The following is a 24,323-nucleotide window of genomic DNA, read 5'->3' on the forward strand; positions in this document are numbered from 1 at the left end:
AAGTATTCATGGCATACCTGTTATTTATTTAAATTGCCTTTTAACTGCAGGATACTTTTTAGGTATGAGATAGTCTCGTTACTGTGACTCAATGCTAGTCTTATAAAAGTATAAAAATCATGTTGACTTCAGAACAGTGACAAAACAGATACAAGTATGGATAAAGTCCCAGGGAACACAGTTATAATAATGTTAGGTTAATGAAGTTGCCGTAAGAACAATGTGAGCAACCAGGGTCCTCTCCTATGAGGAACTAAGGGATTTTTAAAGGGTTTGGAGTGCTTCCAAACCAGTATCTTGAAGAACTCGTGTTGTGGTGATCTCTTCTGGATTACAGAGTCATCTTTGCTCAGGAATTAGAAGGAATAAAGTGAGGTTAGGGAGGTCACTGGTAAGAAAGCAGAGATACTTTGGAAGGCTGAACCAGGAGGATCACAAGTTTGAGCCCAGTGTGGGCAATTTAGAGACAAAGTGAGCCCCTGTCTCAAAGAAAGGGCTAAGGATTTAGGGATGTAGCTCAGTACAAAGGCCTTCCTTTTCATATTTTCACGGGTCCCTTATTGTTGTGTCTAGCCTCCTTCTTTTATACATAGTTTGGATTTCTGAATTTGATGTTTATTCTGTTGTATTTTGGAACATTAATCTCTATTACCAGTGAAATGATATTACATATTGAAACAAATACCTCTGTAATGCTATTGATCTAAATTTTGTTAATAACTCAAGTACATGAGTATATTTGAATATAAATGGTAGTTTGCCAAAAGTCCACACGTAATTTATCATTTACTTAAAAATTAAGATTATGAATATGCAGAATGTAAACTTTTTTTTTTTTTTGTCTTTTTCCTTTTTATCGGTACCAGAGATCGAACTCACGACTGCCTGCTTGCAAGACAGGTGCTTATGCCGCTGAGCTAAATCCCCAGACCCCCAGAATGTAAACTTGTAAATACAATTTTACCAATGAATATATAATTTGTAATCACCTACTCAACGTTTCAACAGTAACATGGAAAACAAAAGATAGTCTTTGAAAATTTAAAGAAATATATTAGGAGGATAATAAAAAACCTTGCTGATAACTGATTTCTACTTTTTACGACTCAAGTTTAAAACTAAGGAAAAAAAGAAATGGAAGCTACAAATGGATATAATGTACAGTACAAATGAATATAGTTATCACAAAACAATGTGATCCATTAAGCAACTCAGTTACAATGTATAGACGTTGTTAAAGCTACATTCTGTAAACATGTTTTGTTAATCTTTCAGAATTGCTCTGCGCTAGTTCAGGGTGGTTGGAGTTCGCTAATGGAATAAAAGGTGAAATGGAGTACATTTTACTATGCTTGAAACTCTTAGAAGGCAACACAGCTGCTCAGAAAACCAGCTCAACAGGGAAGAATTAGTGTATCTTGAACCTCAAACTCAGTAACAAGTGGTAAGAGGCTTTCAGAAAAATAATTCATGACTGAGATTAACATTTGTGACAAAGTTGCCCTTTGCAGGCAAATTTGCTACTGAAGAGCTCACAGTGAAGGCTCACAAAATTTGACACATCGTTGCGGAATGATTCTGTTGGCCATCTCTACGGTAAATGATGGAAACTACAGCTGTCATGGGAGATTAAAGACACATCAGTCATAACCATAGCAGATGACAGGGAAGGCAGAGCTGTCATTTTGATTTAGTCTGCTGCATAGATTTTTTGCACTAGGACACAATTCACATTAAGAACTTAAGTATGGACGAAACAGGAAGTCAATTAGCACTTATGCCTGACAGCTGCAGAGAGACACCGCTCAAGTCCCTCCCCACCAAATGGGTAAAGGCTGTAGGATAAAGGACAAGGAATTCTTAATAGAACACTTGATACATACTAAGTGATCTCTGACACACTATCCCACTTAAAGATTTATGAACGATGACAGTGGAATTGGCTTTGTGGCCCAAAGCAATACACCGCTCTTCAGTTCAAGTTCATGAGAAAAATAATATGTGGAAGGGAGAATCAGGTAAGCCAAAAGGAGAGAGAAAAAGACGAAAAAGACATATTTTTAAAAATCATAATCCTCTTTTTCGACTAGTCGATGTAAAAAGTCCTTTTTAAACTGCGGGGTTTAGAACTAATCAAAACTCAGGAACTCCTGCTTGGGAGGAAACTCAGCTGTGAAAAACAAGCGCTTCCACTAACACCAGAAAAACACGTGGCGGGGGTGGGAACTCAGTGGCGACGCCGCGGGACTCGTAGTCCCGCCAGCCCTTTCGACAGCCCATCGTGGGCTGCGAAGGGCGAGTCGGCGCGCGGGATGCTGGGAGCTGTAGTCTCCACTCTGTGCTTCCCCGTGGGTTTGCGACGTTTAGCGACTAGTGCGCCTGCGCGCGCGCCAGCGGCGATCCTAGGGCTGTGGCGGCTGGTGCCGGGTGATGCTAGGCGGCTCTCTCGGTTCCAGGCTGTTGCGGGGTGTGGGTGGGAGCCGCGGGCAGGTCGGGGCACGAGGTGTCCGCGAAGGTGGTGCAGTCATGGCGGCAGGAGAGAGCATGGCTCAGCGGATGGTCTGGGTGGACCTGGAGGTGAGTGGGCGAGGTCGGCGCGGGTGAGAGCCGGCGAGTGCGGTCCAGCGCGTGGGACCGGGCGGCCGAGCTCATCCCGGGGTCCCCGGCTCGGCAGGTGAGCGGGCGGGGGGCGCCGGGCCATCCCAGGCTGGGACGCTGCAGGACGGTGGCGCCGCTCTCGGCAGGGAGGAGTCCCCGTGGGTCCCTGCGCCCCCTCCCGCCTCGCCCGTGCGTGGACTTGCCTAACGCCCCGCTCTGTCTGCGGGCTGCGGGTCGCGGGTGGGGTGGGGTGGGGTGGGGTGGGGGTGGGGGTGGGGGGCAGAGGCTCGCCTCCCTCCCCCCACCAAACCTTAAAGGACCCTGCTTCCAGCTAGACGGGACTCCCGCATGACTCAGCCTTCGCCCTCTCGTTCCTTAACCGAGCAAGTGAGGCCCAGAGCCAGGATTCCACCCGTGCACCCTCGGTGCTGGCGGAGGGCAGCCGGGGACCAGAAGCTTGCCGGGACCGTGCCCTGCCCGCCAGCCTCACGTGTCCCTTTCACGAGGGGAAGATCATAGTTGCTTTCTGCCTTAGACTGTGATGAGGGTCGACTTAGTGAAGGAGTTTGTAAACTATTAAGTGTAGCGATGGTGCCCACCTTTTCTGTAATTGCGTGTTGTCTCAGTTTACTCACTTTACGTCTGTCCCGGGCAAGGCTTAGTGTTAATGCAAGCCTTTGGTAAATGGTTGTTGGGTGAATGAAGATTCGTGTTTGGATCTTGAGTACTTTTCTGAGGGAGGTTATTACCGTTTCTATTCTGGCTTCGGAATATAAACTGAATGTGCTTCAGAGAATTCTTGTTGAACGAGCTTGGATACAAGAGGCCAGGAGGAAGTTGTGTGTATGTTATATATCTGTTTTTTGTTGCAGATGACAGGATTGGACATTGAGAAGGACCAGATTATTGAGATGGCCTGTCTGATAACTGACTCTGATCTTAACATTTTGGCTGAAGTAGGTGATGCCATATAATATAATCCTACTTTTGGAGGGCATTGGAAATCTAAAAAAATTTTTTTTCTAGTCTCGTTATTTAAAAAAATATATTTGAGGTTCGTATAGATTAAGGTCCAAAGTAATATTTGAGATCATGGTAGAATTGGTACTAGAGTCAAAGTAACCCATCCTACAGCGTGGTTAATTTTTCAGTTAACTACATCGTCAAAAATTTACTCTAGGTGAGAGCTTACGATATGCCTGGCACAGTTGTGTTTTTGTACTTTCTCTTAGTCCTCACAACAGCTCTAAAGTGAGTACTGTTAATGTTTATTTTATAGTTAAGAACTTTTGGATGCGGTGATGTTGAATACTTTGCTCCCGGCCAGCTGGCTCATTATTAGGGAAGCCATTTTAGTTAGGGGTAAAGTACTCCTAACCAGTAATAATAATTGTTGTCCCATCAGGTTTGGTGACTCATGCCCAGGATTATATCCTTGTGTCCTAACTTTGAATTTAACTTGATTTCATAGACAGTCGTGCCTCTGTGTATCCATAGGAGTTTGGTTCCAGGACTCCTCCAAAGACAACAAAATCTGCAGATACTCAAGTCTCTTGTATTAAAATGATACAGTGTTTATATATAACCTATGCATATCCACTTATATACTTTGAATCATCTCTAGATTATAATACCTGATACAATGTAAATTTTGTTTAAGTAGTTATACTGTGTTGCTTAAGGACTAATAAAATCTGCACAAATGCATTTCTTGGTAAAATATTTTCCATCTAAATTTGGTTAAATCCATGGATGCAGAACCGTGCTTAAGGAGAGCTGACTGCCTTTTTATCTAGGACATATGTTTCTTCTGTGTTAACATGTCAGAATTTCTATTAGTGCATTTCCAGAAATGCTGTCTTGCTGACATATGGCCATGATAAAGGTTTTTACAGTCTACTTTTACCAAAGCATTAAGCAGAGCAAACATGCCTGTTGCACTTTGGCCTCATGAAACATTTAATAAGTGGCTGATACTACCTCATTGGTGGGAGATGAAATCCCTGACTGTAATGGCTGTTTTATGTCCGCAGCAATATTTAGAGTTGTTAAAGCAAAAACACCCATAACCAGAAAAAAAAAAAAAAAAAAAAAAAAAAAAAAAAAAAAAAAAAAAAAAAAGAAAAGAAAAGAAAAGTACCAGAAAACAATACAAAATGCAAAAGAAAAACCTGGAGGAGCAAACTAGGGATGTTTGTGCAGAAGAATCCTAAGTTCCTAGAGTGTATGATTGATGGGTTACTGGCAATGGATACATTTCATAAATCTATACTTAAGACTTTTGTTTATTTCTTAGGTGGGCAAAAGAGGTGAGAAGGCATAGATGAATTGTAGCATTTGTGGAGGACTAGACTTATGTTCCTGACATGGCTTTAGAATCGTGAGCCTGTATTTCTTCTCATAACAACTTTTCTTTGAAATGTTATACAAATAAGCCCCTGAGTTTTTGGTCTGGTTTCTTTTTTTGTGACTTGGAATTTACTGGAGACAAATAGAGAAGTGTCTTTATTTTACCAGCCCTACTTACCCTTGGCCAAAGAAATGTTTTTCCTTAGTCTGTTGATATAATGTGAAATACTGACAGTTTAATGGACCAGCAGGTTGATATGAGCCCTGGAGGAGATTTAAGTATGTATTCACACAGCTGCAGATTAGTGGAGCTTAAGTCAGATGAAGATAAGGTTGTTTAAACAAAAATTGGGGCTATCAATTCTATGTGTTTTATTATCTTATTGGTTTGAGGAAAATGTTTTATGCAGAAGAGGCATAAGCATCCTACTGTGAAACTTTTTTTTGTGGATAACTTTATTTGCCAAATTACCAGGTCTTTTAAAATAGGTTAGAAGATTTATATAGTATGTAGTTTGCTCTCTGCCAACATTGTTAGTATTTTTATTTTTGACAGTACAAGTTTTTGTTGTATTTTTTAAATATCAGAGCAAATTTTTTGTTTCTCTATGGAGATTGCTAACACTACTTTTCTTGTTTGGCAGTTTTCAGTTGTAGGATTTAAGTTATAATTTACACTGGTTCTGGCCATTTCTTTCAGGGATTGCAAACTAATTTTGGCACCTTGATAATAATACTTTGAATATGTAGAATAGTTTTCTTGCAAAGAGGTTTTTTTTTTGGACTTTTTGAGACAGGATCTCGCTATGTACTTCAGGCTGGCTGGGGCTCACTTTTAGCCTCTGCCTCCTGGGAGCTGGGATGATAGGCGTGTACCACTGCACCCCGCAAGACCTTGCATATGTATAATTTATTCTGTTAACGTCCTGACGAGGAAGGACAGTTTTTTAATTGTTATCACTGTCTTCCAGAAGGACACACTTGTTTTAATGTGCTAATCAGGCTGTGTCACTGTACTCTGTACAAAGACTCACAGTTAGAAGTTGTGACAGATAGAGCTAAGCATTTAAGATCCATTTTGGAACGTCTTTCTTTTTTTTTTTTTGAAATATAAAACTACTCTCAAGTTATACAAGGTAACTTTATGTAAAGTACATGAATAGTAATCTATTGATATTTTGTCCTATTCTCGAGCCTTATTTCCCAAACTTCATGTTTTCTTGATGTTATATATGTTTAAATGTGGTTGTTTGAAAAACAAGTGTAAGTAAAATCATATGTATGTTAATACTGTTTTGTAATTTGCTTTTTTCACTTGGCCATACTGATAATTTTTCAAAAGAATTCCCTTTTAGTAACTGGAAGATTTTTTTCTGGAAAAGGTTAGATACTAAATATTTTACACTTTGCACGCCATATAGCTCTCATGTTCTTTTTTCATTTAAACAGTTCTTTACAGTGTAAAAATACAAAACTCAATTTCAGTGGTACAGTGCTTGCCTAACAGCCATGAGGCCCTGGGTGCTGTCCTCAGCAACAACACATTTTACGCCCTCACACACACATGAATGAATAAAGGAAACCAAATGTAAAATTCATTCTTAGCTTTCTAATCACAAAACGACAACAACAACAAAAAAAACCAAAAAAACCACCAAAGCCTGGGACTATAGTAGTTTGTTGCTAAATCCTGGTAGATGCTTGTGTCTTCTATTAGTAGGCATTTTGGTTTTCAGTTGTGTGTATTCTTTTTGCCATTATGAACAGTGCCGAACCAAATGAGACTCCTCTGAGAGTTCGCAAAGTGTCCTTATTCCTTACTTTCTAAATAGGTACATTTAGTCCTTAAAGCAGCCTAAGCTGCACTTGTAAGAGCAAGGTTATTCCTGTTGATTTATCGTGACTAATGGCTTTTCCCATCCACAGGGTCCTAACCTGATTATCAAACAGCCTGATGAGCTGCTGGACAGCATGTCAGATTGGTGTAAGGAGCATCATGGGAAGGTAACATTACCAAATGACAGGATTGCTGCTTTGGGGATCGGTGACAAGCTGGTTGCACCCACATCTGAATCCTATACCATTGTTGGATGGTATTGAAAGAGGGTTAGAGGAAGATGGCTTGGCAAGCCTGGGAAACTGCTTGCTTGTTTCCTTTGCGTCTTTGGGACCTCTCGAGATCATCTTCTCCTGAATGTCCTCTTTTTTCTCTCCTACATTCAGTCTGTCGCGAACGCATTGTGGATTGTCAAGTATTACTCAAGTCAGTCTTTTGGATAAGGTTAGACATCAACTCTTAGAGAAGGGGGAATACTGCTCTTCTGTTAATAGTTGTTTCTTCCCAGAGGTTCTGTCTTTGGACTTTGAGTACCATCCTTTTTGACTGTGTGGAAATGCTATTAACAATGAGGAATATAACTTACTTGGCTTGGATTCTTTAAGAAAAATGTTTGTGTAAAGATGGCAGTTTCAGTTTGCACTTGAGCTGTAAAACTGGTCCATCTGTGGTTATATCTGCCCATTTTAGATGTGAAATTTCATTTCTGGATAACTTTAAAAACTGACTTCATGTGTTTCTGGTGGGGGCGGGGGATTCTCTCTTGCAGTCTGGTCTTACCAAGGCAGTGAAGGAGAGTACAATTACATTGCAGCAGGCAGAGTATGAATTTCTGTCCTTTGTACGACAGCAGACTCCCCCGGGGCTCTGTCCGCTTGCAGGTAAAATCCGGTCGTATGTATATCTTGTAGATAGTCTTCCATTGTAGTGATTCAAGAGACTGCAGTTCCCGAAAGACCGCCAAGATCATCCATTTCTTCCACTTAGCCTGATTTGGGTTCTACATCTTACTTTTGTTTTCAGGTTTACTTGTATAGTTTACAACATGATGATTGGGAAAATGCCTGGCACCTGGCACCTGAATCTGGGGGACAGATGAACGCAGTAAAAATTTTCCCTCCTGTCTTTTTGCGGAAATAGTTGAGATACATGGAAAAGTTGAGTTTAGTAATTAATTATCCTTGTGCCATTTTTATTCTTTTTTTAGTGTTTAAAAGTAAATTGCAGTCATCATGATACTTCTAAAAACTTCAAGTGTTTTCTTATGTAAAAATATCAATATTGCATTGAAAATAATTATTTAATATTATGTGATCTCTAGCTCATATTTGAAGTTTCTCAAAATGTCTAATTGTTTTTGAACCAGTATTCAGTCAAAACTCATGCATTGCATTTGATTATCATGTCTTATTAGTCTGTTAATCTAAAATTGTGCCCCATCCTTTTTTTTTTTTTAACTCCTGTGACATTGATTTTTTAGAGACAAGGCTAGTTCTACCCAAATTTTTAGAGGGTTGACATTGTGAGAGAGAAAGTCATGTTCTGTGAAAGTATATTATATTTTTGTATATAAATTAATGTAGTAACACTTTTCTTAAACAGTCATCAAGAAAAGTTTGGCACTGCATATAAGCATATATTGTATAAATGTTTTCCTCAGCCAGTGTGGCTGATGTCTATTTAATAGTTCTTATTTAAAATTTAGTGTTTTTAATTTCTGTATGGAAATATGAGTATGGATATGATTTGTTTAAAAATTTGCAAATAAAGTTTTATCTACCTATAATTCAGCTAAATTTTAAGTGTTAGTGGTGTGAATTTTTTGACACTGGGACAAAATTTGCACATTTGGCATGATGTTGAAAAATAGCAAATAGATCTATGTATCATTTTAAGCATGTGGAATGGTGGAATTATCTTTTAGTCCGTGAGAGCCACTTACAAGTTTATTATGAGCTAGACTGACTAGAAACTGGGAAACCTGCATTTGGAAACCAGTCAGATGCACGCAAGCCTGGTTTAGAAATGTAGAGATGCTTGTAGGAATTGTTTGGATTAAAAAAAAAATTCTTATTTCAAATACAATTTATGACTTTATATCCTGTTGTATACCACTAGAAATACAGAGATGCAGTATGCTTCATGTCTTTCTAGGAAATTCAGTTCATGCAGATAAGAAGTTTCTTGACAAATACATGCCCCAGTTCATGAAACATCTTCATTATAGAATAATTGATGTGAGCACTGTTAAAGAACTGTGCAGGTAAGGGTTCTATTTAGGATCCATTAACTTGCCTTATTTAGCATGTTTTAGTTGAAAATTGTGGAAAATAATTGAATAGAGCTGTAGAACTAAGGGTGCTAACGGGGCATATGTCTTTCCCGTCTTACATGTACAAGGTTTGAATTTCCCTTACTAGTGAGACTTGGGAAAAAACATCAAAAATCGCCATATAAATCTCATTAATCCAGAAAGTGTGGGACACACTCATTTTGTGCCAAGCGTTGGCTTATCTGCTGGGAACATACAGGGGAAAAGCTCTTAAGTAGCCAAGAACCTAGTGGATTGACAGAGGTATAAAAAACACACTTTAAAAATATACTGTGACGGCTTCAGTAATGAAAATGAGCATGTAGCAGATGCGGGAAGTAGGGAAGGAATACCTCACCCTGCTGGAGCAGAGGAACGGGAAGTCGGAAAGCTTTGCGTAGGAAATAGCTTTTCAGTTTAAAGAAGGAGGCACTTAAGTAAGGATACAGCATTCCTGAGAGTGCGCTGAGGTATGAGAACGAGAAGGAGCAGGAAGCCCAGGCAAGTGTGTGCAAGAAATTATAAATGGTTTTATCGTGCTGAAGTGCAAAGCAGGAGGTTGGCAAAGGCAGGTGGCCAGGCTGTCACGCAAGGCTTGCCCGTGGTACTGTTGAAGTTAGCTTTTATTTAGTAAGGATGGGGTTCCTTTGAGAAAGTTTAGAAGAGTGGGTGATGTAAATTATAAAGTGTCACAAAAAGGGATAGGCAAATAAGGGAGACTGGGTCACTTTGGGGAATAATGAATTAGCGAGGTGAGTGGTTTTTGGGGGGAATGGAAATGAAATATTGGAGGTTAACTGGCAGGACACCAAACGCTCCAGTGAAGAAAAGGACGAGGTGTAAAGTGATTTTGGCGTTTGGAATTTGGCTAGCATAGCGAGAGTTGGAGCTGTTCAACGAAAAGGGAAAAGGAAGAGTAGCCGGATGGGGAGGGGCGCTGTTGCGCACGATGAGTGGGTGTGGTTTTGTGTACGTGAAGTTAAAAGTGTCTGGTGAGTGTTTAGCAAGCAGTTGGATATTTAGGGCAGAAACCCCGGAGGGCTGAGCTGGCGCGAGAGATGTAGGGGTCCTGTGCCCCGTGAGTTTGCTGAAAGGAAATAAATACATTGACGAGAGGAAAGGTTGGAAGGCAGACTGACAGGCGGCAGCAACTTGAGAGTCAGAACCCAAATGTCTTTTTCAGTGTTAATAAATTGCTTGAAGGAGATAGCTATTATTGAGACCCTTTCCTTTGAGAGTTCCATTTCTACTGTGTAGACGCTGGTATCCGGAGGAATATGAATTTGCACCAAAGAAGGCTGCCTCTCACAGGTAAGAGTGGGTCCTCCCAGGTGCTTCCCAGTCCAGCACACAGAATTCCCAAATTAGTATCTCTTCTCTACTCTGTTTCCTCTGGGGAAAGATAAAGGTCAACACGCAGAAAGATGATTTTCTTGTATTATCAGATTATCAGGAATTTTGGTCAGGATTCAGATCCTCCATTCTGATGAAGAGGCTCCCTTATTTTTGGTCATATAGTTTCAAACTACATTATAGTTTCAGAACTTTTAGATAATTTGGTTTATATGTGATGACAGAATCTAACCTTTCTAGAGAGGAGAAGCATTAATGTTTTTGTAGCCATTTGAGATTAGAACACTTCGTGTATAGTTGTATAATAATGTGCTGCTTGGACAGTTTTTCAGGTTTATTTCACCTTAGTCTTCATGAGGTTAGAGAGCTTTTGCCTCAAATGTCCTGCACTTTTTCTATTTTCTGTTGGCGCGTTTTTAGAAACGTAAAACCAGATGTGGCTGATTTGGCTTCTAAGAGTAGTCAGGGTTCACTTCTGTGTTCATACTCTGCAGTGCAGTTTGACACAGGCCAGTCCCTAAACTAATAGAGTCCCGACTTTTTTTTGGAGTGGAGCTCGGGATTGACTTGAGTGCCTTGTGCATGCAAGGCAGTCCCATGACCACCGCACTTATGTCCTCCACTTTTTTTTTTTTTTTTTTTGTCTTTTTCCTTTTTATCGGTACCAGGGATTGAACTCACGACTGCCTGCTTGCAACGCAGGTGCTTATGCCGCTGAGCTAAATCTCCAGCTCCTACTTTTTTTAATTTTGAGACAGGATTTTGCTGAGTTGTCAGACAAGCCACAAACTTACAATCCTCTTTCCCTGGCATCCTGACTCCCTAGCTTCTTGGCTGTTTTTATTGGGTGTGGTTAAAGTATAGCAGTTTTACAATACCTTAGGGTTTGGGTTGTCTTAACTGTTGTAGAATTTTTCAGATTTTTAGAAAGATAGTACATTATCATATAATGCCTCTATAAGTTTTTGAAGAAAACCCACTGTTGCAAAAGACACTGGTATTTGTGTAGTGACACATGGATGTCCACATCAACTGATATAAGTAATCACTAAAGCCCTATGTCTGGATTGGCTGGGTTTTGCTGCACTGTGGGTTATAAAAGTACTTTGGGTTTTCAGATGTGTTTTAGACTTCAGTGTTACGACTAGACATTGTGTCCCTTAGCTGGAGGCTGTATTCTTGAGAAATTAAGCTCTCTGTCATATACCCTGGACCTAAAAAAGAAAGCAGATTGTTAGCTACAGGAATAATTATTGTAAAACTCTTGCACTAAAGTTTGTGCAGTGGATTTTCTATAATAGGTCCGAGGCCCACCATGCTGAGCTTATTTGCATAGTGTTGTAATAATTTTGGCAGGCTGATTTCTTAGATGATAATAGGTGAGAAAGAGTATGTTGGAAGGGAAGAGCGGCTCTTGGAGGCAGGCTGCCACTGACTATAGCATTAGTTATCAGGAGAGGAGGTAGATCCTTTTATGCTTAGGTTCTGTCTGATCTGATAATTGATGTTTATTATGAGTTATGTTCAAGAATGTTAAATATTGCACAGTCTTTCTCAAACTTTGTTTCATATATGTCCTATTACTAAATATTGTACAAATGTAGTTGATTAAGTTTTAGAAATACTGTGTACACTATAGGTCTTTAGGAATTTATGATGCACATTAGTTTATTAAGTGTTTTGCAGAGCCCTTCAGAAATGTTTAATTTTTCCTGAACTCATTTGACCCTGGAACTCTTTCCCTTTACTGGAACCCACATTACTGTCTTGTGAAACAGTTTGGGAAATTTTAGTTGATGTTTTACTATTTTTGTTAACCATCAGAAGTTTTTTATACAAAAATACTTGCCTGTGCTTTACTGAAATATTCCATTTCTTGGTGATGCTGGATAGTGGCGTTTATAGTAACTTGTTGTCGTTAAGTTACTTAAAAAGTTTATAAAATGCTTCCATCTCCTCTGCTTTTGAACGTTTTATTCAGTGTGGTATGTTTGCTTGTAGGGCACTTGATGACATTAGTGAAAGCATCAAAGAACTTCAGTTTTACCGAAATAACATCTTCAAGAAAAAAACAGATGAAAAAAAAAGGAAAATTATAGAAAATGGGGAAAATGAGAAGACTGTGAGTTGATGCCAGTTGTCACGCGGCCACCACATAGTTCTCTGGAAGCAACTTCTAGTGTTCTTTTGCCTTCTTTTGATTTTGTTTTCTTTCCCTTTTTTATGCTGACTGCTTGACAGAGCTCTTTTAGTTAACTTGCTTCTCCAGATTACTCAAGCACACAAGACAATATACTGTTTCCATTATGACACTGAAGCTCCTTTGTAAGTACCAGGTCATGCCCATCCCTTGGTACATACTTGCATTTGCTTTTAGACCATTTCTTTTGTTTAATAATAAATAAATAAATGAATAAATAAAACTAGTTCTATTGAAATGCAAACCTTTTCGTACCATCTATTCTTTAGTAGTGGGAAAAGTACTGCTTCCTGGGTTAATGCTAATGGGTGAATTCTTATGATGCACTAGGATTAAATTTCCATGTCAAACAGAAAGTGAATTTATTCTGTTTTGCTTTATGAGTCAAGAATAGAATAATGATCTAGGTTCCAAGAAGCAGATCTGGATTCATTGTCATCGAACTCACAGCTCTGGAATAGGCTACTCATCACTGCCTTCAAGAATTCAAGTCAGCCAGCTGGCAGACTGGCATTCTGTAAGTAGTCCCTAAAGCTTATTGACTACGTATTGTGTACAAGGTGTCTCTCTGCTGGGCTTCTAGAGTGTTAGTAGTTTGCTGTTCTGTGTCTAGGTCAGGCAGTAGCAAGAAGAGATTTCAGTGTGAATATGTTAACTCCTAAGTTATGTAGTCTACAGTACTAAGGTGTGTGCCTTAGAGGTCAACAGAATCATCTGTAGAACAGATCTGATTCTGATAAGTACTCCTTTACGATAAGAAATCAGAACTGGGAATGACTGTCATATGACCTTCATCTCTGAGAGCTGACTTGAAGACTTACGTGGTAATCTCGAGTTATATCTCTATTCAGTAATAGTCCTTATAGGAACGTAGCAATGTAGTTCCCGTGTATTCTTGAGAATAATCTAATAATCTTGTAGTATTTTTATTTGAGAAGCACTTTGTGTATTAAGTTGTATTATCCTTTTTGGTGGCGGGGATGGGCACAGGTATTAGGAATTGAACTCAGGATCTCATGCTTGCCAGGTAGGGTTGCATCGCTCAGCTGTGTCCCTCGTCCCTTTATTTATATTTTCTATGCATGCAACAACTCTGAGTGGTCAGAGGTTTTAGTGTAACTTTTTTCCAAGTGAGCATCGGATTCATATCTAATAAGTGTAAATAGATGAAAATTTAAGCCTTCTGGTTTTTTTTTTTTGACTAGTACTAGTAATTTATATTCCAGAAAGCAGAGTGTTCTGCTTTCTGGAATAGTGTGTACCAACATCAGTGGTTTGGAAGGTTAAGTTGGGTAGTAACTAAGTATTGGACTTTTGAGTCAGTCTCTGGATTCAAATCCAAGCTGCTCATGTACCGAGGCACTTTGGCAAGTTTATTTCTCAAACCATCAGTTTCTATATTTGTAAAATGAGCTTACTGATAGTGACTAACTTAATTAAATAGAATGCTATTCTTAAACACTTCTGAGCACAGTACTGGATACACAGTGAGGCCTTTCACTTGTGTTGATTGCTAACTTGTGTTGATTGAGGATTTGACCTTGCAGGATCTGTGGAGAAGGTAGTGTGGTTAATTGTGATGCTTAGGGCATTATCTTAAATTTGTGTTCACTTAATGCCAGTGACTCAGTACATGCCAAGGACTATTAAAAACCTTCCCTGACATTGTAAGGCAGGTGCTGTGCCACTGAGCTAGATATCTGTGGTAATTATATAAACGAAATTGTCTGAATTTTTGTTTATGGTTTTTTCTTTTGGAAGACCGAGTCTCAATGTGTAGTCGGGGTGGCCTTGAACTTGTGGTGATCCTGCTGCCTCAGCCTCCCCAATGCTGGGATTACGGGTGTGTGCCACCACGCCTTGCCGATCAAGCATTTTCTACTGAGTGAAGGAATATTGTGGCTTTGAAATCTTTGTAACAAGGAGTTCTAAGTCTTCATTCCACTAAAAGGAGGGAGAGGCGGCCGTTGCTTTTGCAGCTGATGTGTTTAAACTGAGTGCACAGGGCCCGAGACTTACTCTTCAGGATGATTTGAACAGCTTAGTTTTGCACCTGTGTGTAACTTTGTTGTATCTCAAAGGGATGCACCTAGAAAATGAGAAGGTTCAGGAATGTAGTACAAAAATGATGTTCCAGTGCAAATGAAAGGCTGCAGAGTTCTTAGGGACCAGGGTCCCTAATGATTGGCTGGATTGTAATGTGAGAGTACTGATACCACTGAACTGCATGTTTAAAAATGAGGGGATCGTAAATTTCATGTGTATTACCATGCAGATACACAAGCCACACTTCATTTGGCATGACATTTCCAGAGTGACAGTGTCTTATGGCCAGTGTGTAATGGGAACAACTCGGAGTCGTTGGACTCTTGAGACCATTCCTTGTGTACCTGGGATGAATTAACTTAGCTTCCCAATGTGGAGTAACAGGAAGCAGGCAATTTAGGGAGATGCTTTCTCTTATGTCAGCATTAAAATGGCATAAAAATTTTGGTATTTTTGTTCAAGAAGGAAATTTAATGAATGTCTCTAGGAGCAATCCAGCTTTACTCTGAATTTAACCATTTGAGACAATAAGATGCTTCTGAATTCTGATTAAGTGTAATGCTTGGTTAATAAACTTATTTTGGCTGGATCAGAACCCAGGCCCATTATCCCCTCACCCCCAACAGGGTTTTACTAGCAGTTCAGACTGGCCATAAACTCACTTTGTAACCAGGCTAACCTTGAACTCACAGCGAGCCAGCTGCCTTAGCCTCTCGGGTGCTGGGATTACGGGTGTGTGCCACCACGCCTAGTGCTGTTCTGTTTTTGTGGAACAACTTTTCTATTCTGAATGCATTTAATCACTGCACAAATCACATTGAATGATTGGATTGCTGAATTAGAAGCTATTTTATCTCTTTATTCATCTTGGTGGTTATTCTTCGTTCAGATCGTTCATTTTTTTTTCTTCCAATTGCGTATTTTTACCATCTTAAAAGTTCTAAAATATCTTGTTACTTCATTCTATCTTAGTCTTTTTAGAAAATCTGTGAAAGCCGGCTGTGGTGGTGCACACCTATAATCCCAGCACTCGGGAGGCTGAGGCAGGAGGATTTCAAGCTGGAGACCAGCCTGGCCTACAAAATGAGCTCAAGGCCAACCTGGACAGCATAGTCTCAGAATGACAAAAAACAAATAAATAAAATCTGTGAAATAGGTTGACATGTTCATAGTCAACAACTGTCAAAAACAGCTATTTCCAAATTGAAGAGCAGCACAGCTGTGGACATTGAAGAAAAGTCCTAGCCTTTTTCAAGTGAATTAGGAGCAGATTTGCTGCTGTCTCACAGGTGGTGGTGAAAACAGACATTCGATGATCAGACCACATGGTGAATATTTAAGTAAGACGCATTGCCATTGGTCTCCTGCGACATAGTTCCTCTTGCTGTGAACACTAAATCCTCCTGTTCTTGTCACTTTCTGAAGCAGTTCTGGGGGTTCTCATTTTTTGTGTCTGTACAAGGTGTGATGAAAACTGGTGAGTACTGCTGCTGATTGGCATCCGGTGGGAAGCAGACTTGAAAACCGTCTGATGCGCTGCCTCGGGCGCTCTGTGAAGGTGAACCTTTGGAGTGTATTCAGGGCCCAAGGCCGCGATGACAGGGCATTGCAGACACTCATTTTCCCATCAGTCCTAGGTAGGTGATTTACCCCCTGCCTGCTGACTTGCTGGATGTGTTCCTGGGCTTTTGCATTGGTCTTGGACCCTATGGTGTCGTTTTCCTTACTTGTTTTTGGTATTACAGCTTGTTTTTTTTGACATTTTTCCATACTGACCTTTTAAAATACTTCAAAAAATTATGTCTTAATAATACATATTAATATATTAATATAAGAATTGTACATCTGGGCATAATCGCACATACCTATAATCCCAGCACTTGATAAGCTGAAGCAGGAAGGTTGCTATGAGTTCAGGACCAGCTTGGGCTGCATAACAAGACCCTGCCTCAAAAAACAAAATGAAAAAATGGTACACATTAGTGGGTTTCATGGTGGCATTTCTGTACCTGGGGACATTGTGCTTTGATTGCAGTCACTTCCCTTGCACCCTCGTGCCCTCTTCCTTGTCCCGGCCTCTCAGTGAGTCATCCCTAATAATTCTCTTCCCTAATAATCTTCTACTTCGAGAGGTGTGTGTGTGTGTGTGTGTGTGTGTGTGTAAAGGAAAACATTTCACTTGTCTTTCTCTGTGTGGTTTGTTTCATTCAGCATGGTGTCCACCACATCTACCCATTTTCTTGCAAATGGGATAATCCTTCCTCTCTTTGGATCCGTTGTGTATATTTATACTGTATTTTCTTTGTCTATTCGTTTGTTCCTTTGTCTTATTTTCTTATAGCTTCATTTATGTGGATGATGATTATCCTGGGTTTTCTGTGATTTCTAGATTATCAGGTCACTTTTAGGTAGTAGATACATTTTCTCTTCCCTGCCAGTTGTTTTTGCCTATTATTTATGTATTTTCATCTTGTTACACTAGCAGAGTATCACATATACCACTGTGTTGGCCAGTAGTTATCATAGCCTTTTAATCATTGTTGTCCTTAAACACATCAAAAGTTTCTTCTTTAATTGTGGTATTTATAAATAGCCCTTGAGTCAGTGATGTTCTGTTCTATGCCTGGGATTTTTTAAAAGAAATAAGTGAGTGTTGAGCTTTGCCTTTTTTTGTCTAGTGCGACAATCATGTCTTTTCTTCTGTAATCCATTCTTGTGGTAGCATACCTTAGTAGATTTTTTTGATATTCTTATTTTGTATTTTTTGAATAACTTTAATAATTGTTACTATGCTTATTTTTCAGATGCCTGGTTAGATGCTGTAAACCAGTGTTTTATTAGGGAGTTATCTTCTAAATTTGTTAGCAAACTTGTCCTGTAATTTTCTTTTCTATACTTTCTTCGTGATTGTATTTAAGATTTTGCTAAGTTAGAAAATGATTTGGGCAATTTTCACAATTCTTCTAATTTTGGGTAAATTTCATAGAAATGGTCCTTTCCAGTTTGATAGAACTTTCGTGTAGTTACCATTTGTTAATTAGGTTACTAAAACTGTTTCTATCTTTTACATGGTTATTGACCTATTCAGATTTTCCGGTAATTTTGTGGTTAATACATTGCTTCCAATCTATTTGTAGTAAGTTTTGAAAAATATCTGGTGTAGTGTTTTTATGGAACTTTACTTTTAAAATTTTTGTTTTAACTACAGTTGGTTTCCTTATTTAAATGCTTTATTTATTTGCATTTTATTATTTCGTTGAACTGTTCTTTCCTGAGTGTGTCTTACAGTCTTTTTCAAGAGGGAGTTTCTGATAGTACTTTTTAAAAAATAACCATTTTATTATCTTCTACCTTTTACTGTTTTGTTCCTTTCTGTCTATTTTTGTGTACAGTAATCTCTCTTGTCCATTTTCAGTTACATTCATCAAGAAGGAAGAATGGGTATAGTACAATAGGATTTTTCTTTAGCACAGTAGGATTTTGAATAAATCCATATCACTTTTTTAGATTTTGAGTAAACCCATGTCACTTTTTTACTTACTAGGTTGATTTTACAGTGTTTATTATTTTTATAAAAGAAAACTTGCGTGAACCAATGATCAAAGTTCTGTGGATCAACTATTGAGTTCAGTAAACATTAAAATACCAAATAATTTAGCATGTTAATGTCCTTGGTAAACAAACTTTATTTTAGCATACTATTATAATCGCTATATTTTATTATCAGTTGTTAATCTATTGTCTCCAATTTATAAATGAAACTTTATTTTAGGTATGTATGTACACGTAGAAAAATCATAGAGTTTGGTACTATCTGTTTTCAGGCAAACTTTGAGGATTTTGGAGTATGAACCCTCTGAGTGATGGCAGGACCACTGTACTTCCTTGTCGGTGTCTCATTTTTGCTTATTTCTCAGTTTTTGGTTTTTTTTTTGCTTTCCAGTGAATGTATTGAGGAGCACAAATTTTCTTCCAATAAATCGTCTTAATGAGCACACCTGTGAACCCTGTGAACCCTGGTCTCTAACTATTTTACTGTAGACCACCTTTTAAATCACATAATGATTAAGATAAAGTTTTTAGAGAATGTTACCTGAGAACCGTGGAATTAATTATAAATTAATATCTAAAGAGTGTTGTGAAAGGTTTAGTATAGTTCCAAACGATTCAGGTCACAGAAAAAATTTCAGAATTAGAAAATATCTGAAGGGTCATGAAGACACCACAAAAAATAATTTTTAAGATATAACTAAATAGTACTTTGAAAATTATCACTGTAAAGGGGCTGGAGATTTAGCTCAGAGGCATAAGCGCCTGCCTTGCAAGCACGTAGTCATGAGTTTGATCCCTAGTACCAAAAAACCCAGCAACAACAAAAAATTATCACTAAGTTCTCACACTAGGAAACAATAAAAAAGAATAGTAAATATAGTAAGCTAAAAGGAGTTATATAACTGATAAACTTTGACAGGAAGGGAAAAAGCATATGACCAGTATTAGAAATGAAAAGACTCAGCATGGTGAGAGAATGGAGATGAAAATGTGGTGAACACCGTGTAACAGCAGGCTGCATTTGTGATAACCGCTTAGTTAACACTTATCAAATGACAAAAATCAAAGGGCTGACAGCACCAAGCATTGCACAGGAATTAAACATAACTTGGTGGCAAGAAGGTACATTGGTGCTGGCAACCAGTTTAGCACGATCTTAATAGTTAAGTATTAGACATCCCTCTTCCAAGCACTTCCATTCCTAGGTGCAGGAGAAACATATACATGTGTATTAGGAAATTTGTGCAGAAGGTTCATAAGCACGTTATTTGCTAAAGAAAAACCTGGGAGCAATTCAGATGCATGTGGACAAGGGTTTGGATAAGCAAAACCTATTCTCAAATGATTATTACATAGTTACCAAAATGATTGTGGTCATGTGCAGAGATTCTGTTAGCTAAATTTGAGTGGAATAATTAACTTCAAGACAATTATAATTATTGCTCAAATTTAAAGCAACTTTAATTCTTCAGGAGTTTATATGTGTTTCCATAATACATATGTAGCGAGCACTATACAATATTCAGTAAATATTCTGAGTAAAGGGTGGAAGGGGGAGGAATACAGGTCTACAAAAATGTCACTTTTTTGGTTTTAGTTACCATGTTGATTTTACGGTGTTTATTATTTTTAAAAAAGAAAACTTGCATGAACCAATGATCAGAGTTCGGTGGAGCTAGTATTGAGTTGAATAAACATTAAAGTATCAAATAATGCAGCATATTAACATCCTTGGTGAACAAAACTATGTGATCATCTTAATCGATACAGAAAATCATTTGACAGAAGCCTATTTTGTCTTGCGATTAAAGAAGAAAACAAGCCTTGGAAATACAATGGAATTTCCTCAGCCTGGCAGAATGCATCCACACACAGCACCGCTGTAACCGCCAGCCTTTGCCATGCCCTGCACAGCTCCACATGTTTTCCGGAGGGAAAAGATGGTCAGAGGATGAGAAAAGGAAAGAGACAAAGCTGGGGTCAGGTGGAGCCCTTAACTCTCCGAAAGGTGGAAAGAAACTGCCCCTTCACTGTACAGATGTGTATTTATGTCTTTTAGCAACTTAGTGTCACATGCCACCCCATGGGGCTGGGTGTTCTGAGCTGAAGCAGCTTCTTCATGTGGCTTGTTTGGGTCGCTGTTCTTGGGATGGCCTTGCCTCAGCCTTGCAGTGTGATCAATTTCCAGCCTCATCAGCTCCCAACAAGCCATCATTGTTAATAGTGAGGGTTTAAAGCATTCTCATTGGGTGTGGGTACTGAGGAAGGGTGCCCAATGCCAATGCCATTGGTCGTCGTTCTAGAGATGATCAATATAAGTCAGCAAAGAGAAGATGGGACGTGGGTAATAAAAACTCACTTTCCATGGTTTTGACTATTTATATGGAAAACCTGAAAGATTGTACAAAATATTTTGTAGAAATAAGTTAATGAGTTGTGTGTCACAAAAGTCAATATACAAAAATTAGTTAATGTACCTACAATATTTAGGGAATGAAAATTTAAAACTATTATAATAGCATAAAAAATGGGAAATACATAGGGATAAATTTAGCAAACCTGTGCAACATCCTAATGGAAAAAATGGTAAAAACTGAGGTTGTTTATATTCATTATAGTGAAAAGACAATTTTGAGCAAAATTGGCTACAAAAGTTTGTAAAATATGATTAAAGTTAAGAGAACAGACAAAACTAAGTGTATTTTTAGGAATGTGTTTGTCAGTAGAACAGCTATAAAGAAAAGGTACCAAGTTCTGAAGGTACCAGCTATGAAGAAAAACACATTGTCTAATTAGGTGTTTGCTCTGTGACTTATGTTTAGTATTTCATTTCTATATTAGCTTTCCCATTGCTGGGACAAAGTACCTGATTCCCACAACTGTAAGTGGGCTTATTTTGGCTCACAGTTGCAGTGGGTTCAGTCCATAACCAGCTGGCACATAGTATTGGTATAAGGGCCTGGTGAGGGAAACTGCTCACTTCATGGGAGCCTGAAGGAGAGGAGCTGGGGCAGGAGATGCTCTGTCCAGAAGCACCACAGACCACAGACCACCTCTGACAGTCCACTTAGCAGTGAACTGAATGGATTAATCCACTGATGAGCACAGTGTACCCACTGTCCACTCACCTCTCAAAAGCACTGCCTCTGAATACATGAGACTTCTGAGGGACACTGTTCTAAACATGACAATTCCTTTACATATTTTATAGAAAACTACAATAAAAAATTAATGTGTGACAACCTCAACATATTTATGGTGTACATAGAAGATAATAAATGCTTATTCATTTATATTAAAATGTTTTCCTGTAAGTATAGTCATGGCTACATTAGCAAGTGTTTCAAGTAGGGCTTTAATTAGTCCAGAATCTTTAAAAACATTTCCCCATACTTTACTAAGTATTACTAGTACTTAGTAGGTTGTATTTTAGTTGTCAGGCACACGGGATCATTCAATCTGTTGCTCATGGTGCTGCATCAGACTCCCAAAATAGTTTCTGTTAATGTAATTTTTTGGCAGTTATTGAATAAACTTTTTGTGCCGTGAAGCAACAAAATGCACTTAAATGAACTTTAAAAAAAACTATTAAAATTCTTGCAATGAAATTGCAGTTTGAAACTATTTCTTTTCTCTTTTATAGTCTTGACTTTAATATTTCTATTTTTGATAGCCTGAGATTTCTTAGTACTATGACCATAATGATATCACACTACACTGTGATTTTTTATCTGCATATGTTTAGTATTAATTTAGACTACCACCAGTAGTATACACAAATGCCCATTACTTTATCTCTTGGTGAGCATATTGGAAAATATTAAATAATCTGAAAGGATTATGTATTTGTTACATCCTTTACTTATAAGTAAAGTTTAACTTATGCACACGTTCAGTTGTCATTCTGTTTGCATTTTTACATTCTTGACAAGTTTTCTATTGTGGAAGCAGTTTCTTCCCCACCTCCATGATTTAGTATTTGCTTTTTAATATTAACTGTTTTAATTTTCTTTTTCTTTTCTTTTTTTTGTCTTTTTTTGTTTTTATCGGTACCAGGGATCGAACTCACGACTGCCTGCTTGGAAGGCAGGCGCTTATGCCGCTGAGCTAAATCCCCAGCCCCTTAATTTTCTTTTTCAGTGTCATATCTATTTAGACTTTGTTTTAATAGGTTTGAAATATAATCTTCCTTATGATGCATTAACTCCAAATCTAAGCATGCCACGAAAATGTAAGCTCATTTTTTTGAAAAGTTTTCTCCAAAAAAATATTTTTTTCTCAAGTGACTTGATATACCATACATACTTTATCAAGAAATTCAAGGAAAAATATATTGAAGCGTAACACTGGTATTAATAAAAGCTCAGAGCTTTAGAAATTTAGTGTACTAATCTATCAACTCTTAGTGTTTGTTTTTATTTTTTACTTTTTTGAGACAAGGTCCTGCCGTGTAATTGAGGCTTGCCTTGAACTCACTGTGTAGTCCAGCCTGGCCTCAGACTCACAGCAGTCCTCCTGCCTCAGCCTTTTGAATGCTAGAATTACAGGTATGTTCCACTATGCCTGTCTTTCAGCTGGTAGTATTTTTGTGCTGTGGTTTAAAAAATTTTGCAGGAGTTTTGGTGGTGTTATAGGTGTTAGGTTTTAAATTTTTTTTTTACTTTTAAAGACAAGTCTCAGTATGTATTACAAACTGCCCTTAAACGTCCTACATAGTCCCATGGAATAGAATGGGGTAAAAACAAAACAAAACAAAACAAAACAAAAATTTCCTACATAGACCAGGTTAGCCTTAAACTCATGGTGATCTCTTGCCCAGGTATCCAGAGTGCTGGGATTATAGGTGTGTGCCACCACAGCTGGCTCTGTTTTTGGCTCACGAGGAATTTCTAAATACGCTTTTTATACTGAATTATCTGTTCTCCACTTTGACTGATAAAAAATCTTTTTTTTTTTTTTGAGGGGAAAAAAGGTTTATTTTTAAGGGCATCTAATGCTAAAAATGTGTATGACCGAGGTCTTAGAGTCATACATAGGAAATTATAAACCTGCACAGGCTTCCCCACATTCTCCAAACTTCTTAAAATGATCCCTGGTTAGGACAGTTACGAATGGTTCTGAAAGCAGAGACACCATTCGTTCACCCTGTAGACCATCTACTTATTACACCGGGGGAACCGTGTTGAAAGAAAGGAACGACCTGCAGTGTTACTTCTTAAAAGTTACCAGAATCCCAGGAAATAAGCGGAGGGGATGATGGGACAGCACCAGATCATCCCTTCTTTTAAAGAGTTAGGAGGGAGAGCTGAGGTTGGGCTGAGTTAGAAAGTGGGTGTTCTGCTGAGAGTCCAGAGCGTGTGAAGCGGGTGAGCTGCCAGCCCACAGCACGGCCACATCGGATGGTACTGTGTGGACTGTGGGCTCTGGGTACTGCTGAGGTTTTGCACTGTGCGGTAGTTGTTGGCCCTAAAAAGAAAGGACTACGTCATTCATCATGAGCACAGGTCATCTAGTTTATGCGTACTTAACGGTGCTTGCTATTTTCAGGTCATCTTTGTGATTTGATTTTGCCATCCAGGGGACACTGAATGTGTTGGTTGGCACTTCTGGGAAGGGAGCTGCTCCTGGCATCCTATAGTGGGTTGGAGATAAGGGTTCTGTCTGTGTCTAATAGGAAAGGCAGGCCCACGGGCAGCAGCACAAATATTTAAATAGAGAGGAGCTGTTGCATTAGTACAAGCCTAAATAAATTTGAAGGTGAGATGCTTTATGGAGAGAATGTTGGTTTTAATGGAAGGATACCATGAAAATATTTTAGTGGTAAACTTTCATATTGATACAAAATACAAAACAAAGTTGTGAGACATACAATAGAAATCATACAATAATCCCACTAATTTCAGGTGTAAGATTTCATGAATTTAGTGTACCTATGAAGTCATTGCCACCGTCACCATGATGAACATGTCCACCAACCTGGATGCTTCCTCAAGCCTATTTAAAGTCCCTCTTTCCACCAGGTCCCCACCCTTCTTCCCTTCCCTTGTCAACCACTGACCTACTCTCTGTCACTATAG

At 38.7% G+C, this 24,323-nt stretch overlaps 1 protein-coding gene across 4 annotated transcripts; it reads left to right on the plus strand.

Annotated features, from left to right (window-relative positions):
• The first annotated feature begins 2,370 nt into the window (after window positions 1-2,370).
• Window positions 2,371-12,892, plus strand: Rexo2 (RNA exonuclease 2). 4 transcript variants are annotated; one of them, XR_010049644.1, is made up of 7 exons: window positions 2,371-2,577; window positions 3,471-3,554; window positions 6,874-6,951; window positions 7,554-7,665; window positions 8,939-9,047; window positions 10,279-10,406; window positions 12,450-12,560. XR_010049644.1 is itself a non-coding variant. In XM_003472817.5 (7 exons), the coding sequence occupies exons 1-7, from the start codon at window positions 2,431-2,433 to the stop codon at window positions 12,577-12,579; spliced, it is 714 nt and encodes a 237-aa protein (XP_003472865.1). In that variant the 5' UTR covers window positions 2,376-2,430; the 3' UTR covers window positions 12,580-12,892. The 4 variants fall into 4 exon arrangements, 3 of the variants coding, with proteins under 3 accessions (XP_005005037.1, XP_023421987.1, XP_003472865.1); XM_003472817.5 differs by having other exon boundaries at window positions 2,376-2,577; window positions 10,353-10,406; window positions 12,450-12,892; XM_005004980.4 differs by lacking the exon at window positions 3,471-3,554 and having other exon boundaries at window positions 10,353-10,406; window positions 12,450-12,892.
• Window positions 12,893-24,323: the final 11,431 nt, after the last annotated feature.

Source organism: Cavia porcellus, unplaced genomic scaffold, assembly GCF_034190915.1.
Source record: "Cavia porcellus strain 051 isolate PalLab524CR breed Dunkin Hartley unplaced genomic scaffold, mCavPor4.1 scaffold_9, whole genome shotgun sequence".
NCBI classification, from domain to species: domain Eukaryota; kingdom Metazoa; phylum Chordata; class Mammalia; order Rodentia; family Caviidae; genus Cavia; species Cavia porcellus.

What these genes read in the sequence shown, in the direction of transcription:
- Rexo2 (XM_003472817.5), top strand. Translation starts at nt 2,431, where the DNA reads ATGCTAGGCGGCTCTCTCGGTTCCAGGCTGTTGCGGGGTGTGGGTGGG. An exon ending in GTAAGGAGCATCATGGGAAG is followed by an intron (nt 6,952 to 7,553) that starts GTAACATTACCA and finishes TCTCTCTTGCAG; the next exon opens with TCTGGTCTTACCAAGGCAGT. An exon ending in AAGAAGGCTGCCTCTCACAG is followed by an intron (nt 10,407 to 12,449) that starts GTAAGAGTGGGT and finishes GTTTGCTTGTAG; the next exon opens with GGCACTTGATGACATTAGTG.